Genomic DNA, 18,593 nt, shown 5'->3' with positions numbered 1-18,593 from the left:
GAGTGCAAGAGTTTGCTTGCAGCCACCAACTTTTGGGTTGCTTAACAATGGCTCGGGCTACCTGTGGCTTTACAATGGCTCGGGCTACCTGTGGCTTTACAATGGCTCGGGCTACCTGTGGCTTCACAATGGCTTGATAATTAAAATTCAAATGCGGAATTTGGTAAAAAAAAAAATGGTTTAAATCGTTGCTGTTTACGGCTGAAAACAGACGCCGACCGAGACTTAAAGGAACCCCATAATCACAAGATTGAACTTACTTTCGACTTTAATTTCGCAGCTCCAAGTCGGGACAAACCAATCAGCACAATAACACTTGTATCCAAATTCGCCAATTGAACCAGAAGTCTCTCCCAGCTTGCAGACACCGCTGTTCTGGCAGGGATTGGGATCGCATGAACCTGAATCACAAGAGAAAAACAGGTTGATTACGCGGATAGACATAGCTAAGCTTGATTACACGGATACACATAGCTAAGCTTGATTACACGGATAGACATAGCTAAGCTTGATTACACGGATAGACATAGCTAAGCTTGATTACACGGATAGACATATCTAAGCTTGATAACACGGATAGACATATCTAAGCTTGATTACACGGATACACATAGCTAAGCTTGATTACACGGATAGACATAGCTAAGCTTGATTACACGGATACACATAGCTAAGCTTGATTACACGGATAGACATAGCTAAGCTTGATAACACGGCTACACATAGCTAAGCTTGATTATATGGATAGGCATAGCTAAGCTTGATTACACGGATAGACATAGCTAAGCTTGATTACACGGATAGGCATAGCTAAGCTTGATTACACGGATAGACATAGCTAAGCTTGATTACACGGATAGACATAGCTAAGCTTGATTACACGGATAGGCATAGCTAAGCTTGATTACACGGATAGACATAGCTAAGCTTGATAACACGGATACACATAGCTAAGTGTGATTACACGGATACACATAGCTAAGCTTGATTACACGGATAGACATAGCTAAGCTTGATTACACGGATAGACATAGCTAAGCTTGATTACACGGATACACATAGCTAAGCTTGATTACACGGATAGACATAGCTAAGCTTGATCACACGGATAGACATAGCTAACCTTGATTACACGGATAGACATAGCTAAGCTTGATTACACGGATAGACATAGCTAACCTTGATTACACGGATAGACATAGCTAAGCTTGATTACACGGATAGACATAGCTAAGCTTGATTACACGGATAGACATAGCTAAGCTTGATTACACGGATACACATAGCTAAGCTTGACTACACCGATACACATAGCTAAGCTTGACTACACCGATAGACATAGCTAATCTTGATTACACGGATAGACATAGCTAAGCTTGATTACACGGATAGACATAGCTAAGCTTGACTACACCGATAGACATAGCTAAGCTTGATTACACGGATACACATAGCTAAGCTTGATTACACGGATAGACATAGCTAAGCTTGATCACACGGATAAACATAGCTAAGCTTGATTACACGGATAGACATAGCTAAGCTTGATTACACGGATAGACATAGCTAAGCTTGATTACACGGATAGACATAGCTAAGCTTGATTACACCGATAGACATAGCTAAGCTTGATAACACGGATACACATAGCTAAGCTTGATTACACGGATAGACATAGCTAAGCTTGATTACACGGATAGACATAGCTAAGCTTGATTACACGGATAGACATAGCTAAGCTTGATTACACTGATAGACATAGCTAAGCTTGATAACACGGATAGACATAGCTAAGCTTGATTACACGGATAGACATAGCTAAGCTTGATTACACGGATAAACATAGCTAACCTTGCTTACACGGATAGACATAGCTAAGCTTGATTACACGGATAGACATAGCTATGCTTGATTACACGGAGAGGCATAGCTAAGCTTGCTTACACGGATAGACATAGCTAAGCTTGATTACACGAATAGACATAGCTAAGCTTGATTACACGGATAGACATAGCTAAGCTTGATTACACGGATAGACATAGCTAAGCTTGATTACACGGATAGACATAGCTAAGCTTGATTACACGGATACACATAGCTAAGCTTGATTACACGGATACACATAGCTAAGCTTGATTACACGGATACACATAGCTAAGCTTGATTACACGGATACACATAGCTAAGCTTGATTACACGGATAGACATAGCTAAGCTTGATTACACGGATAGACATAGCTAAGCTTGATTACACGGATAGACATAGCTAAGCTTGATAACACGGATAGACATAGCTAAGGCTGATTACACGGATACACATAGCTAAGCTTGATTACACGGATAGACATAGCTAAGCTTGATTACACGGATAGACATAGCTAAGCTTGATTACACGGATAGACATAGCTAAGCTTGATAACACGGATAGACATAGCTAAGCTTGATAACACGGATAGACATAGCTAAGCTTGAATACACGGATACACATAGCTAAGCTTGATTACACGGATAGACATAGCTAAGCTTGATTACACGGATAGACATAGCTAAGCTTGATTACACGGATAGACATAGCTAAGTGTGATTACACGGATAGACATAGCTAAACTTGATTACACGGATAGACATAGCTAAGCTTGATTAAACGGATAGACATAGCCAAGCTTTATTACACGGATAGACATAGCTAAACTTGATTACACGGATAGACATAGCTAAGCTTGATTAGACGGATAGACATAGCTAAGCTTGATTACACGGATAGACATAGCTAAGCTTGATTACACGGATAGACATAGCTAAGCTTGATTACACGGATAGGCATAGCTAAGCTTGATTACACGGATAGGCATAGCTAAGCTTGATTACACGGATAGACATAGCTAATCTTGATTACATTGATAGACATAGCTAAGCTTGCTTACACGGAAAGACATAGCTAAGCTTGATTACACGGATAGACATAGCTAAGCTTGATTACACGGATAGACATAGCTAAGCTTGATTACACGGATAGACATAGCTAAGCTTGATTACACGGATAGACATAGCTAAGCTTGATTACACGGATAGACATAGCTAACCTTGATAACACGGATAGACATAGCTAAGCTTGATAACACGGATACACATAGCTAAGCTTGAATACACGGATACACATAGCTAAGCTTGATTACACGGATAGACATAGCTAAGCTTGAATACACGGATACACATAGCTAAGCTTGATTACACGGATAGACATAGCTAAGCTTGATTACACGGATAGACATAGCTAAGCTTGACTACACGGATAGACATAGCTAAGCTTGATAACACGGATAGACATAGCTAAGCTTGAATACACGGATACACATAGCTAAGCTTGATTACACGGATAGACATAGCTAAGCTTGATTACACGGATAGACATAGCTAAGCTTGATTACACGGATAGACATAGCTAAGCTTGATTACACGGATAGACATAGGCAAGCTTGATTACACGGATAGACATAGCTAAGCTTGACTACACGGATAGACATAGCTAAGCTTGATTACACGGATAGACATAGCTAAGCTTGATTACACGGATAGACATAGCTAAGCTTGATTACACGGATAGACATAGCTAAGCTTGATTACACGGATAGACATAGCTAAGCTTGCTTACACGGATAGACATAGCTAAGCTTGATTACACGGATAGACATAGCTAAGCTTGATTACACGGATACACATAGCTAAGCTTGATAACACGGATAGACATAGCTAAGCTTGATTACACGGATAGACATAGCTAAGCTTGATTACACGGATAGACATAGCTAAGCTTGATTACACGGATAGACATAGCTAAGCTTGATTACACGGATAGACATAGCTAAGCTTGATTACACGGATAGACATAGCTAAGCTTGATAACACGGATAGACATAGCTAAGCTTGATAACACGGATAGACATAGCTAAGCTTGATTACACGGATAGACATAGCTAAGCTTGATTACACGGATAGACATAGCTAAGCTTGATAACACGGATAGACATAGCTAAGCTTGATAACACGGATAGACATAGCTAAGCTTGATTACACGGATAGACATAGCTAAGCTTGATTACACGGATAGACATAGCTAAGCTTGATTACACGGATAGACATAGCTAAGCTTGATTACACGGATACACATAGCTAAGGTTGATTACACGGATAGACATAGCTAAGCTTGATTACACGGATACACATAGCTAAGCTTGATTACACGGATAGACATAGCTAAGCTTGATTACACGGATACACATAGCTAAGCTTGATTACACGGATAGACATAGCTAAGCTTGATTACACGGATAGACATAGCTAAGCTTGATAACACGGATAGACATAGCTAAGCTTGATTACACGGATACACATAGCTAAGCTTGAATACACGGATAGACATAGCCAAGTGTGATTACACGGATAGACATAGATAAGTGTGATTACACGGATAGACATAGCTAAGCTTGCTTACACGGATACACATAGCTAAGCTTGATTACACGGATACACATAGCTAAGCTTGATTACACGGATACACATAGCTAAGCTTGATTACACGGATACACATAGCTAAGCTTGATTACACGGATAGACATAGCTAAGCTTGATTACACGGATAGACATAGCTAAGCTTGATTACACGGATAGACATAGCTAAGCTTGATAACACGGATAGACATAGCTAAGGCTGATTACACGGATACACATAGCTAAGCTTGATTACACGGATACACATAGCTAAGCTTGATAACACGGATAGACATAGCTAAGCTTGATTACACGGATAGACATAGCTAAGCTTGATTACACGGATAGACATAGCTAAGCTTGATTACACGGATAGACATAGCTAAGCTTGATCACACGGATACACATAGCTAAGCTTGATTACACGGATAGACATAGCTAAGCTTGCTTACACGGATAGACATAGCTAAGCTTGATTACACGGATAGACATAGCTAAGTGTGATTACACGGATAGACATAGCTAAACTTGATTACACGGATAGACATAGCTAAGCTTGATTAAACGGATAGACATAGCCAAGCTTTATTACACGGATAGACATAGCTAAACTTGATTACACGGATAGACATAGCTAAGCTTGATTAGACGGATAGACATAGCTAAGCTTGATTACATTGATAGACATAGCTAATCTTGATTACATTGATAGACATAGCTAAGCTTGCTTACACGGAAAGACATAGCTAAGCTTCATTACACGGATAGACATAGCTAAGTCTGATTACACGGATAGACATAGCTGAGCTTGATTACACAGATAGACATAGCTAAGCTTGATTACACGGATAGACATAGCTATACTTGATTACACGGATAGGCATAGCTAAGCTTGATTACACGGATAGACATAGCTAAGCTTGATTACACGGATAGGCATAGCTAAGTGTGATTATAAAGATATAGCGTGAGCATTTGGTCTTTACCTTTTAGCGGACTTGTGGGTGGCCTTTTAGTGGGTGGCCTTTTAGTGGGTGGCCCGGTTGTGACTGTAGGTAGCACTGTTGACGTAGGCGTGGGTGCGATGGATGTAGGGGAGGGCAGGGTTGCGGTGGGAGTCACGTGACATCCAGATACGACATTCTCTGGGCATGCGCACGAGTACCCGCCGGGTTTCAGCAAACAGAGATGAGAGCAGAAGCCATTATGGGTGTTACACGGGTGGGAATCTAGAAAAACAAAACACAAGCCATTATGGGTGTTACACGGGTGGGAATCTAGACAAAACACAAGCCATTATGGGTGTTACACGGGTGGGAATCTAAACAAAACACAAGCCATTATGGGTGTTATACGGGTGGGAATCTAGACAAAACACAAGCCATTATGGGTGTTACACGGATGGGAATCTAGACAAACAAAACTCAAGCCATTATGGGTGTTACACGGATGGGAATCTAAACAAAACACAAGCCATTATAGGTGTTACACGGATGGGAATCTAGACAAAACACAAGCCATTATGGGTGTTACACGGATGGGAATCTAAACAAAACACAAGCCATTATAAGTGTTACACGGGTGGGAATCTAGACAAAACACAAGCCATTATGGGTGTTACACGGGTGGGAATCTAAACAAAACACAAGCCATTATGGGTGTTATACGGATGGGAATCTAGACAAAACACAAGCCATTATGGGTTACACGGAGGGGAATCTAGACAAAACACAAGCCATTATGGGTGTTATACGGATGGGAATCTAGACAAAACACAAGCCATTATGGGTGTTACACGGGTGGGAATCTAGACAAAACACAAGCCATTATGGGTGTTATACGGATGGGAATCTAGACAAAACAAAACACAAGCCATTATGGGTGTTACACGGGTGGGAATCTAAACAAAACACAAGCCATTATGGGTGTTACACGGAGGGGAATCTAGACAAAACACAAGCCATTATGGGTGTTACACGGATGGGAATCTAGACAAAACAAAACACAAGCCATAATGGGTGTTACACGGGTGGGAAACTAGACAAAACACAAGCCATTATGGGTGTTACACGGATGGGAATCTAAACAAAACACAAGCCATTATGGGTGTTACACGGGTGGGAATCTAGACAAAACACAAGCCATTATGGGTGTTACACGGGTGGGAATCTAGACAAAACACAAGCCATTATGGGTGTTATACGGATGGGAATCTAGACAAAACAAAACACAAGCCATTATGGGTGTTACACGGGTGGAAATCTAAACAAAACACAAGCCATTATGGGTGTTACACGGAGGGGAATCTAGACAAAACACAAGCCATTATGGGTGTTACACGGATGGGAATCTAGACAAAACAAAACACAAGCCATTATGGGTGTTACACGGGTGGGAATCTAGACAAAACACAAGCCATTATGGGTGTTACACGGATGGGAATCTAAACAAAACACAAGCCATTATGGTTGTTACACGGGTGGGAATCTAGACAAAACACAAGCCATTATGGGTGTTACACGGGTGGGAATCTAGACAAAACACAAGCCATTATGGGTGTTATACGGATGGGAATCTAGACAAAACAAAACACAAGCCATTATGGGTGTTACACGGGTGGAAATCTAAACAAAACACAAGCCATTATGGGTGTTACACGGAGGGGAATCTAGACAAAACACAAGCCATTATGGGTGTTACACGGATGGGAATCTAGACAAAACACAAGCCATTATGGGTGTTACACGGGTGGGAATCTAGACAAAACACAAGCCATTATGGGTGTTACACGGATGGGAATCTAAACAAAACACAAGCCATTATGGTTGTTACACGGGTGGGAATCTAGACAAAACACAAGCCATTATGGGTGTTACACGGGTGGGAATCTAGACAAACAAAACAGAAGCCATTATGGGTGTTACACGGGTGGGAATCTAAACAAAACACAAGCCATTACGGGTGTTACACGGATGGGAATCTAAACAAAACACAAGCCATTATGGGTGTTACACGGGTGGGAATCTAGACAAAACAAAACACAAGCCATTATGGGTGTTATACGGATGGGAATCTAGACAAAACACAAGCCATTATGGGTGTTACACGGGTGGGAATCTAGACAAAACACAAGCCATTATGGGTGTTACACGGGTGGGAATCTAGACAAACAAAACACAAGCCATTATGGGTGTTACACGGGTGGGAATCTAACCAAAACACAAGCCATTATGGGTGTTACACGGTTGGGAATTTTGACAAAACAAAACACAAGCCATTATGGGTGTTACACGGATGGGAATCTAGACAAAACAAAACACAAGCCAATATGGGTGTTACACGGATGGGAATCTAAACAAAACACAAGCCATTATGGGTGTTACACGGTTGGGAATCTAAACAAAACAAAACACAAGCCATTATGGGTGTTACACGGATGGGAATCTAGACAAAACAAAACACAAGCCATTATGGGTGTTACACGGATGGGAATCTAAACAAAACACAAGCCATTATGGGTGTTACACGTATGGGAATCTAGACAAAACACAAGAAATTATGGATGTTACACGGGTGGGAATCTAAACAAAACACAAGCCATTATGGGTGTTACACGGGTGGGAATCTAGACAAAACACAAGCCATTATGGGTGTTACACGGGTGGGAATCTAGACAAAACTCAAGCCATTATGGGTGTTATACGGATGGGAATCTAGACAAAACAAAACACAAGCCATTATGGGTGTTACACGGGTGGAAATCTAAACAAAACACAAGCCATTATGGGTGTTACACGGAGGGGAATCTAGACAAAACACAAGCCATTATGGGTGTTACACGGATGGGAATCTAGACAAAACAAAACACAAGCCATTATGGGTGTTACACGGGTGGGAATCTAGACAAAACACAAGCCATTATGGGTGTTACACGGATGGGAATCTAAACAAAACACAAGCCATTATGGTTGTTACACGGGTGGGAATCTAGACAAAACACAAGCCATTATGGGTGTTACACGGGTGGGAATCTAGACAAAACACAAGCCATTATGGGTGTTATACGGATGGGAATCTAGACAAAACAAAACACAAGCCATTATGGGTGTTACACGGGTGGAAATCTAAACAAAACACAAGCCATTATGGGTGTTACACGGAGGGGAATCTAGACAAAACACAAGCCATTATGGGTGTTACACGGATGGGAATCTAGACAAAACACAAGCCATTATGGGTGTTACACGGGTGGGAATCTAGACAAAACACAAGCCATTATGGGTGTTACACGGATGGGAATCTAAACAAAACACAAGCCATTATGGTTGTTACACGGGTGGGAATCTAGACAAAACACAAGCCATTATGGGTGTTACACGGGTGGGAATCTAGACAAACAAAACAGAAGCCATTATGGGTGTTACACGGGTGGGAATCTAAACAAAACACAAGCCATTACGGGTGTTACACGGATGGGAATCTAAACAAAACACAAGCCATTATGGGTGTTACACGGGTGGGAATCTAGACAAAACAAAACACAAGCCATTATGGGTGTTATACGGATGGGAATCTAGACAAAACACAAGCCATTATGGGTGTTACACGGGTGGGAATCTAGACAAAACACAAGCCATTATGGGTGTTACACGGGTGGGAATCTAGACAAACAAAACACAAGCCATTATGGGTGTTACACGGGTGGGAATCTAACCAAAACACAAGCCATTATGGGTGTTACACGGTTGGGAATTTTGACAAAACAAAACACAAGCCATTATGGGTGTTACACGGATGGGAATCTAGACAAAACAAAACACAAGCCAATATGGGTGTTACACGGATGGGAATCTAAACAAAACACAAGCCATTATGGGTGTTACACGGTTGGGAATCTAAACAAAACAAAACACAAGCCATTATGGGTGTTACACGGATGGGAATCTAGACAAAACAAAACACAAGCCATTATGGGTGTTACACGGATGGGAATCTAAACAAAACACAAGCCATTATGGGTGTTACACGGATGGGAATCTAGACAAAACACAAGAAATTATGGATGTTACACGGGTGGGAATCTAAACAAAACACAAGCCATTATGGGTGTTACACGGGTGGGAATCTAGACAAAACACAAGCCATTATGGGTGTTAGACGGGTGGGAATCTAGACAAAACACAAGCCATTATGGGTGTTACACGGGTGGGAATCTAGAAAAAACACAAACCATTATGGGTGTTACACGGATGGGAATCTAAACAAAACACAAGCCATTATGGGTGTTACACGGATAGGAATCTAAACAAAACACAAGCCATTATGGGTGTTACACGGGTGGGAATCTAGACAAACAAAACACAAGCCATTATGGGTGTTACACGGGTGGGAATCTAGACAAAACACAAGCCATTATGGGTGTTACACGGGTGGGAATCTAGACAAAACAAAACACAAGCCATTATGGGTGTTACACGGGTGGGAATCTAGACAAAACATAAGCCATTATGGGTGTTACACGGGTGGGAATCTAGACAAAACATAAGCCATTATGGGTGTTACAGGGAAAGGGAACTGCAAACAGTTCATAAGAAGCCTCAGAAAAGGAGACCTTAGTAGAATGATATTTTATTGTGCCCTCGCTTACGAAGTTTTGTATCGTTCTGTAAGTGTTTGTTTTTCTTAGCACGCTGATTTGTCGTAAATCTTTATATTTTCAGGGAGCTCATAACTCGCATAAGCCCTGGTTTTTCTGTGAGCCTCTCGCCTTGCCATTTCGCCCTGTATTTGTTGTATGTTAGTCCAATTGTAATTATGGCTAACAAATAAACTGAATCCAGTGCAATAAATAATTCTTCGATGTTCTCTATCTCGTTGGGAAAATTGTATTAAATTGGACATGCGAAATGTTTGCTGTTACAATGTTGTAGTAGGCATTAGCCGGAATCTAAGCAGCAAACATAACAACAGTTTTACAGTCCGCAGCTCGCAGATATCGTTTCTCTGCGGTGTCCATGATCAACTGACGTGTTCGCGGGGGGCGAAGCAGTTGATAATATAAGTCATTAGCAATGCATGCCGGGAAGAGGTGTCCTACCCCTTTAGTATATCTCGCTATATATACTCATAGTGTCAGTTAACACAACCGCACGCTTTAGTTTGCGAATATAGACTGATCCTTAATTACAATATTTGCAACTGTTGGCACACACCACGACCTTATATGGTATTACAAATAATCATAATCAATTACGTCATCTCTGTTACATGATACTAAGTAAAGTGTGCTAATACACTACACCCCCCTTCTGTTAGACCGTATTCTGTATTTAATAACCTGTCAAGTCAAAAAATAGATTAACTGTACTGTCCGCGTGGAGTGTCTAGAGTTTTTCTCTCTATGACGATAGACAGAACCGAATAATATAGTGGTATCGAGGTCACAATCACGCTAAGGAGAACAGATTTGTATCGTAAAATCGAGAATATACTTGTATCCAATATCGTAAAATCCAGGTAATTTCTTATACATCTCACTGTATTAGCACCGGGAGAAAAAAATTCTATCGTAAAATCGAGGTTATCGTAAAATCGAGGTTTCAGTATAGTTCCTTATATTGTAGATACATGTCTTTGGCTCACCCTTGACATTTAATAACTTACCTATAGTTGCTAATATTGTAGATACATGCCTTTGGCTCACCCTTAACATTTAATAACTTACCTATAGTTGCTTATATTGTAGGTACATGTCTTTGGCTCACCCTTAACATTTGATAACTTACCTATAGTTCCTTATATTTTAGGTACATGTCTTTGGCCCACCCTTAACATTTGATAACTTAATTATAGTTCCTTATATTGTAGATACATATCTTTGGCTCACCCTAAACATTTGGTAACTTACCTATAGTTGCTTATATTGAAGATACATGTATTTGGCTCACCCTTAACATTTGATAACTTACCTATAGTTGCTTATATTGTAGGTACATGCCTTTGGCTCACCCTTAACATTTAATAACTCACCTATAGTTGCTTATATTGTAGGTACATGTCTTTGGCTCACCCTTAACATTTAATAACTTACTTATAGTTGCTAAAATTGTAGGTACGTCTTTGGCTCACCCTTAACATTTGATAACTTACCTATAGTTGCTAATATTGTAGATACATGTATTTGGCTCACCCTTACATTTGGTAACTTACCTATAGTTGCTAATATTGTAGATACATGTATTTGGCTCACCCCTAACATTTGGTAACTTACCTATAGTTGCTAATATTGTAGATACATGTATTTGGCTCACCCTTAACATTTGCTAACTTACCTATAGTTGCTTATATTGTAGGTACATGTCTTTGGCTCACCCTTAACATTTGATAACTCACCTATAGTTGCTAATATTGTAGATACATATCTTTGGCTCACCCTTAACATTTAATAACTCACCTATAGTTCCTTATATTGTAGATACATGTCTTTGACTCACCCTTAACATTTGATAACTTACCTATAGTTGCTAATATTATGGATACATGTCTTTGGCTCACCCTTAACATTTAATAACTTACCTATAGTTGCTTATATTGAAAATACATATCTTTGGCTCACCCTTAACATTTGATAACTTACCTATAGCTCCTTATATTGTAGATACATGTATATGGCTCACCCTTTACATTTGATAACTTACCTATAGTTCCTTGCGCCTTGCAGAAATGCATGCCTTTTGCTCCTGAGAGACCTTTGATGATAGGGGTGACGGTCTTGCCCTCGGGGTTCACTTTTGGTATGCAATTTACTGTTTCTGAATACTGATCACTCCAGCAAATGCGATCAGGCGTGATAGCAAGGCCTTCAGGTAAGTACAGATACAATCCATAACCTGGGCAATAGACAAACATAAGAGATGACAAAGGAAACCAATGCAATTAGCCTATATTTGGGGACGTAAAGAAACTGCTGGACGCTAAACGGTGACCGTAATTACACACAAACCCACATACATAATTGTAAACTGTGTGGAGAAATATCTGTATTTACACAGTCACTATTAAAGCCTTCTATCTTCCTTGTATTTGACTAAAACATCAATAACAAGGTACCTGTAATCCTTGAGGGTGGGGTATTGGCGTTCGCCTGGTTAACATTTGCGAGGTCGATGTAGTCGATATACGCGTCGTGCCAACCCACCATGTACAGGGTATTGGTGCTGTGGTCGAGCCTCATCGCGCTAGGCGCGTAAAAGTAACCAGGCTCCCACTTGCGAATAGGGATCTGGTTTTCTCCGTCCATGTCCATACGATAGACAACGGTTTTGTAGTCATAGTAGCTACCCTCCTCTGTGGCCACGTATAGATAACTGGAAAACAAATACTTGTTGTTATCATACGTAATTGTAATTAGCAGAATTAAATTCAGGATATAATTATGAGTTAGAGGGATCTTCATCATCATCATCATCAATATCATCATCATCATTAATATCATCATCATCATCATCATCATCACCATCATCATCACTATCGTCACCACCATCAACACCATAATCATCACAATAATCATCATTATCATTATCATCGTCATTATCGTCATCACCATCATCATCACTATCATCATCTTCGTCATTGTCATAATAATTGAGTCGTCAAAAGCTTTTTCCAGCAAAGGAAAGCTGATTTAATCTGCCTAGATGTTTTTTCGGAGCTTTTCATGGTCTTTCATCCAAAATAACAAAAGAATAACATCATAACCGTGCAAGTGTCCTAAACAATTAGCACCAAGAATGCGCGTCGACTAAGATTTAAAACTCTAAAAAGATACTGATACTTACCCGTTTTTCGAGTCAACTTCCAAAGATGATGGATAATCCATGGTTTTTAGTTTCTTGGCATTTGTTCCATCAAGCTCACAGACCCACAGACCGCCACTATTGTAATCTGTGAAATAGACCTTGCGACCCACATGGTCCAGGGCCAGGTTATGTACTGAACCAAGTCCGGTGAACAGCGTCTCATCCGATGAGCCGTTCAAGAAGACCCTCCCCAAGCGTCTATGGATGTCATCCGTGAAGTAGATTCGCTGGTCTGTTGGATCACACTCTACGGCAAACGGATTGGAGCGATCTTTGAGACTGACTGTCGTTTGCTCATTGGAGTTGTTCGCATTCCAAGGTACAGCAAGGATTCTTGGACTAAAGTTGTCGGCGACTATTATGTAATCCTTGAGGAGACCTAGTTGAAACAAGCAATTCATATCTCTTATATAGAACATCTTGGCTGCTTCAACTAAACGTCTCGCGCGGAGCTCCATAGCTATAGAGAAATGCTATATAACTATGCGACTGAGTTTTTTGGTCACCACAAGGGTACCCTGGGGTCGCAAGCCCACCCGCCCGTACACTTTGCGATAATTTTGCAATACGTCTCCCAAGTAAAAAAAGGAATACACCTTTGCGCTATCCAGGATTTCTATTTTTTTTTTTTTAAACCTGACAATTACGGTTAAAACCTGCAACAATTTGGCTTTTGTGTTTTTGTGTTTGCACTCACTGGAACCCTTCGTCTAATTTTAACGCGTTTTGCCCGTGACCATATCGGTGCACCCCCGACACCCCCGATACCCTTGACACCTTTATGACACAAACCAAGATTGCTTGTCATATGGTGTTTCGTTCATGAGATATGGGTGTTTTTGTTCTTGATGAAATCGGAATAATTTTTGTTTTTTGTGACGTCATCGATGACGCCACAAATCACGTGACCCCCTTGACACAAACATGACACCTGCCAAGTTTGGTTGTGAAACCAAAAGCAAAACTATGCTTCTACGTCAACAAAATAAAAAAAATATATATTAAATGAAAGAAACATCGTGTGACAACCAAACTCGGTAGTATCGGTATGTATGTTTCAAGTAGGGTGCAATGAGATGTCACGTGACGGCATCGATGACGGCACTAAAAGTAAAACTACCCTGACGCCGAAACATCGTATGACAACTGAACTTGTTATGTGTCATGTAGATGTCAAGGTTGGGGGAAGGGGGTATAACAATTTGGCCGCGTGATCTGTGAAATCTTTGACGTCGTCAAAAGTGAAAATAAGCAAAGATTTGTTCGTTTGGAGCGCCGCTTTTAGGCAATGCCTAAATCTATATATTATATTACTAGTACTTGTTGTTGCGTGATTGTACATTATGTGAGAAAATAAAGATACAAGAGGTCGGTGAGGTCAAATACACTTTGAGGAATCGTTTATCAATATGGTCTCCCTCCTTTAGGTTAATCTAGGCGTGGTCGGTGCTAAGGGCGGAGGCGGCGGTAAGTTGAGTACCTACACCCAGTAGTGGGAATTTTACAAAGTACGTAAAAAGGCTATTATCTCTCCTCCCTCACCCCCCCCCCCCCCCCACACACACACACACACACAAATACAAGAATAATTGAGACTTCCCTACGCCCTATTATCCAGACTGTGACCATAAAACGTCAATTCTTCGGCTCAGTTTCACCCCCACACCTTTTTTAGGTTGATACTCCTTACAAGGGTAGGATGGTACATGAGCACGTGTGTGTGGATTGGGTTGATACCCCTTACAAGGGTAGCATGTTACATGAGCACGTGTGTGTGGATTGGGTTGATACCCCTTACAAGGGTAGGACGGTACATAAGCACGTGTGTGTGGATTGGGTTGATACCCCTTACAAGGGTAGCATGTTACATGAGCACGTGTGTGTGGATTGGGTTGATACCCCTTACAAGGGTAGGACGGTACATGAGCACGTGTGTGTGGATTGGGTTGATACCCCTTACAAGGGTAGGACGGTACATGAGCACGTGTGTGTGGATTGGGTTGATACCCCTTACAAGGGTAGCATGTTACATGAACACGTGTGTGTGGATTGGGTTGATACCCCTTACAAGGGTAGCATGGTACTAAGCACGTGTGTGTGGATTGGGTTGATACTCCTTACAAGGGTAGCATGCTACATAAGCACGTGTGTGTGGATTGGGTTGATACTCCTTACAAGGGTAGCATGGTACATGAGCACGTGTGTGTGGATTGGGTTGATACCCCTTACAAGGGTAACATGGTACATAAGCACGTGTGTGTGGATTGGGTTGATACCCCTTACAAGGGTAGGATGGTACATGAGCACGTGTGTGTGGATTGGGTTGATACCCCTTACAAGGGTAGCATGTTACATGAGCACGTGTGTGTGGATTGGGTTGATACCCCTTACAAGGGTAGCATGTTAAATGAGCACGTGTGTGTGGATTGGGTTGATACCCCTTACAAGGGTAGGACGGTACATGAGCACGTGTGTGTGGATTGGGTTGATACCCCTTACAAGGGTAGCATGGTACTGAGCACGTGTGTGTGGATTGGGTTGATACCCCTTACAAGGGTAGCATGCTACATGAGTACGTGTGTGTGGATTGGGTTGATACCCCTTACAAGGGTAGCATGCTACATGAGCACGTGTGTGTGGATTGGGTTGATACCCCTTACAAGGGTAGCATGGTACTGAGCACGTGTGTGTGGATTGGGTTGATACCCCTTACAAGGGTAGCATGGTACTGAGCACGTGTGTGTGGATTGGGTTGATACCCCTTACAAGGGTAGCATGCTACATGAGCACGTGTGTGTGGATTGGGTTGATACCCCTTACAAGGGTAGCATGGTACTGAGCACGTGTGTGTGGATTGGGTTGATACCCCTTACAAGGGTAGCATGCTACATGAGCACGTGTGTGTGGATTGGGTTGATACCCCTTACAAGGGTAGCATGGTACATGAGCACGTGTGTGTGGATTGGGTTGATACCCCTTACAAGGGTAGCATGTTACATGAGCACGTGTGTGTGGATTGGGTTGATACCCCTTACAAGGGTAGGACGGTACATGAGCACGTGTGTGTGGATTGGGTTGATACCCCTTACAAGGGTAGGACGGTACATGAGCACGAGTGTGTGGATTGGGTTGATACCCCTTACAAGGGTAGCATGGTACTGAGCACGTGTGTGTGGATTGGGTTGATACCCCTAACAAGGGTAGGATGGTACATGAGCACGTGTGTGTGGATTGGGTTGATACCCCTTACAAGGGTAGCATGGTACTGAGCACGTGTGTGTGGATTGGGTTGATACCCCTTACAAGGGTAGCATGGTACTGAGTACGTGTGTGTGGATTGGGTTGATACCCCTTACAAGGGTAGCATGTTACATGAGCACGTGTGTGTGGATTGGGTTGATACCCCTTACAAGGGTAGCATGTTACATAAGCACGTGTGTGTTTTCGGATTGGGTTGATACCCCTTACAAGGGTAGCATGTTACATAAGCACGTGTGTGTGGATTGGGTTGATACCCCTTGCAAGGGTAGCATGGTACATAAGCACGTGTGTGTGGATTGGGTTGATACCCCTTACAAGGGTAGCATGTTAAATGAGCACGTGTGTGTGGATTGGGTTGATACCCCTTACAAGGGTAGGACGGTACATGAGCACGTGTGTGTGGATTGGGTTGATACCCCTTACAAGGGTAGCACGGTACATGAGCACGTGTGTGTGGATTGGGTTGATACCCCTTACAAGGGTAGGAGGGTACATGAGCACGTGTGTGTGGATTGGGTTGATACCCCTTATAAGGGTAGGATGGTACATGAGCACGTGTGTGTGGATTGGGTTGATACCCCTTACAAGGGTAGCACGGTACATGAGCACGTGTGTGTGGATTGGGTTGATACCCCTTACAAGGGTAGGACGGTACATGGGCACGTGTGTGTGGATTGGGTTGATACCCCTTACAAGGGTAGGATGGTACATGAGCACGTGTGTGTGGACTGGGTTGATACCCCTTACAAGGGTAACATGGTACATGAGCACGTGTGTGTGGATTGGGTTGATACCCCTTACAAGGGTAACATGGTACATGAGCACGTGTGTGTGGATTGGGTTGATACCCCTTATAAGGGTAGGACGGTACATGAGCACGTGTGTGTGGATTGGGTTGATACCCCTTACAAGGGTAGCACGGTACATGAGCACGTGTGTGTGGATTGGGTTGATACCCCTTACAAGGGTAGGACGGTACATGGGCACGTGTGTGTGGATTGGGTTGATACCCCTTACAAGGGTAGGATGGTACATGAGCACGTGTGTGTGGACTGGGTTGATACCCCTTACAAGGGTAACATGGTACATGAGCACGTGTGTGTGGATTGGGTTGATACCCCTTACAAGGGTAACATGGTACATGAGCACGTGTGTGTGGATTGGGTTGATACCCCTTATAAGGGTAGGACGGTACATGAGCACGTGTGTGTGGATTGGGTTGATACCCCTTATAAGGGTAGGATGGTACATGAGCACGTGTGTGTGGATTGGGTTGATACCCCTTATAAGGGTAGGATGGTACATGAGCACGTGTGTGTGGATTGGGTTGATACTCCTTATAAGGGTAGGACGGTACATGAGCACGTGTGTGTGGATTGGGTTGATACCCCTTATAAGGGTAGGATGGTACATGAGCACGTGTGTGTGGATTGGGTTGATACCCCTTATAAGGGTAGGATGGTACATGAGCACGTGTGTGTGGATTGGGTTGATACTCCTTATAAGGGTAGGATGGTACATGAGCACGTGTGTGTGGATTGGGTTGATACCCCTTACAAGGGTAGCATGTTACATGAGCACGTGTGTGTGGATTGGGTTGATACCCCTTACAAGGGTAACATGGTACTGAGCAAGTGTGTGTGGATTGGGTTGATACCCCTTACAAGGGTAACATGGTACATGAGCACGTGTGTGTGGATTGGGTTGATACCCCTTACAAGGGTAGCATGGTACATAAGCACGTGTGTGTGGATTGGGTTGATACTCCTTACAAGGGTAACATGGTACATGAGCACGTGTGTGTGGATTGGGTTGATACTCCTTACAAGGGTAACATGGTACATAAGCACGTGTGTGTGGATTGGGTTGATACCCCTTACAAGGGTAACATGGTACATAAGCACGTGTGTGTGGATTGGGTTGATACCCCTTACAAGGGTAGCATGGTACATGAGCACGTGTGTGTAAATTGGGTTGATACCCCTT

The 18,593-nt window shown here is 42.3% G+C and overlaps 1 protein-coding gene and 1 long non-coding RNA gene across 6 annotated transcripts in view; one reads left to right on the top strand and one right to left on the bottom strand.

Annotated features, from left to right (window-relative positions):
* The window catches only part of LOC5508390, a 133,768-nt gene that overhangs the window by 45,121 nt on the left and 70,054 nt on the right, over positions 1 to 18,593 (bottom strand). For 3 of the 5 annotated variants that reach the window (XM_048731302.1, XM_048731301.1, XM_048731300.1), the window contains exons 43-47: positions 13,326 to 13,725; positions 12,598 to 12,854; positions 12,186 to 12,377; positions 5,475 to 5,717; positions 261 to 401 (exon numbers count right to left, since the gene is read on the bottom strand). In XM_048731302.1, coding sequence (XP_048587259.1) covers positions 261 to 401; positions 5,475 to 5,717; positions 12,186 to 12,377; positions 12,598 to 12,854; positions 13,326 to 13,725 — 1,233 coding nt within the window. Of the gene's footprint in view, positions 1 to 260; positions 402 to 5,474; positions 5,718 to 7,828; positions 8,925 to 9,328; positions 10,019 to 12,185; positions 12,378 to 12,597; positions 12,855 to 13,325; positions 13,726 to 18,593 lie in introns of those variants that run through there. The other 2 variants (XM_048731303.1, XM_048731304.1) reach the window with 2 other exon arrangements.
* LOC116615506 lies at positions 294 to 10,357 on the top strand. The gene is made up of 2 exons (XR_007312531.1): positions 294 to 423; positions 10,209 to 10,357. It is a non-coding gene; the product is annotated as an uncharacterized LOC116615506 (long non-coding RNA).

Source organism: Nematostella vectensis, chromosome 8 (assembly GCF_932526225.1).
Source record: "Nematostella vectensis chromosome 8, jaNemVect1.1, whole genome shotgun sequence".
Classification (NCBI taxonomy): Eukaryota; Metazoa; Cnidaria; class Anthozoa; order Actiniaria; family Edwardsiidae; genus Nematostella; species Nematostella vectensis.
The sequence above is the reverse complement of the archived record's forward strand: the minus strand, read 5'-3'. Positions and strand labels throughout refer to the sequence as shown.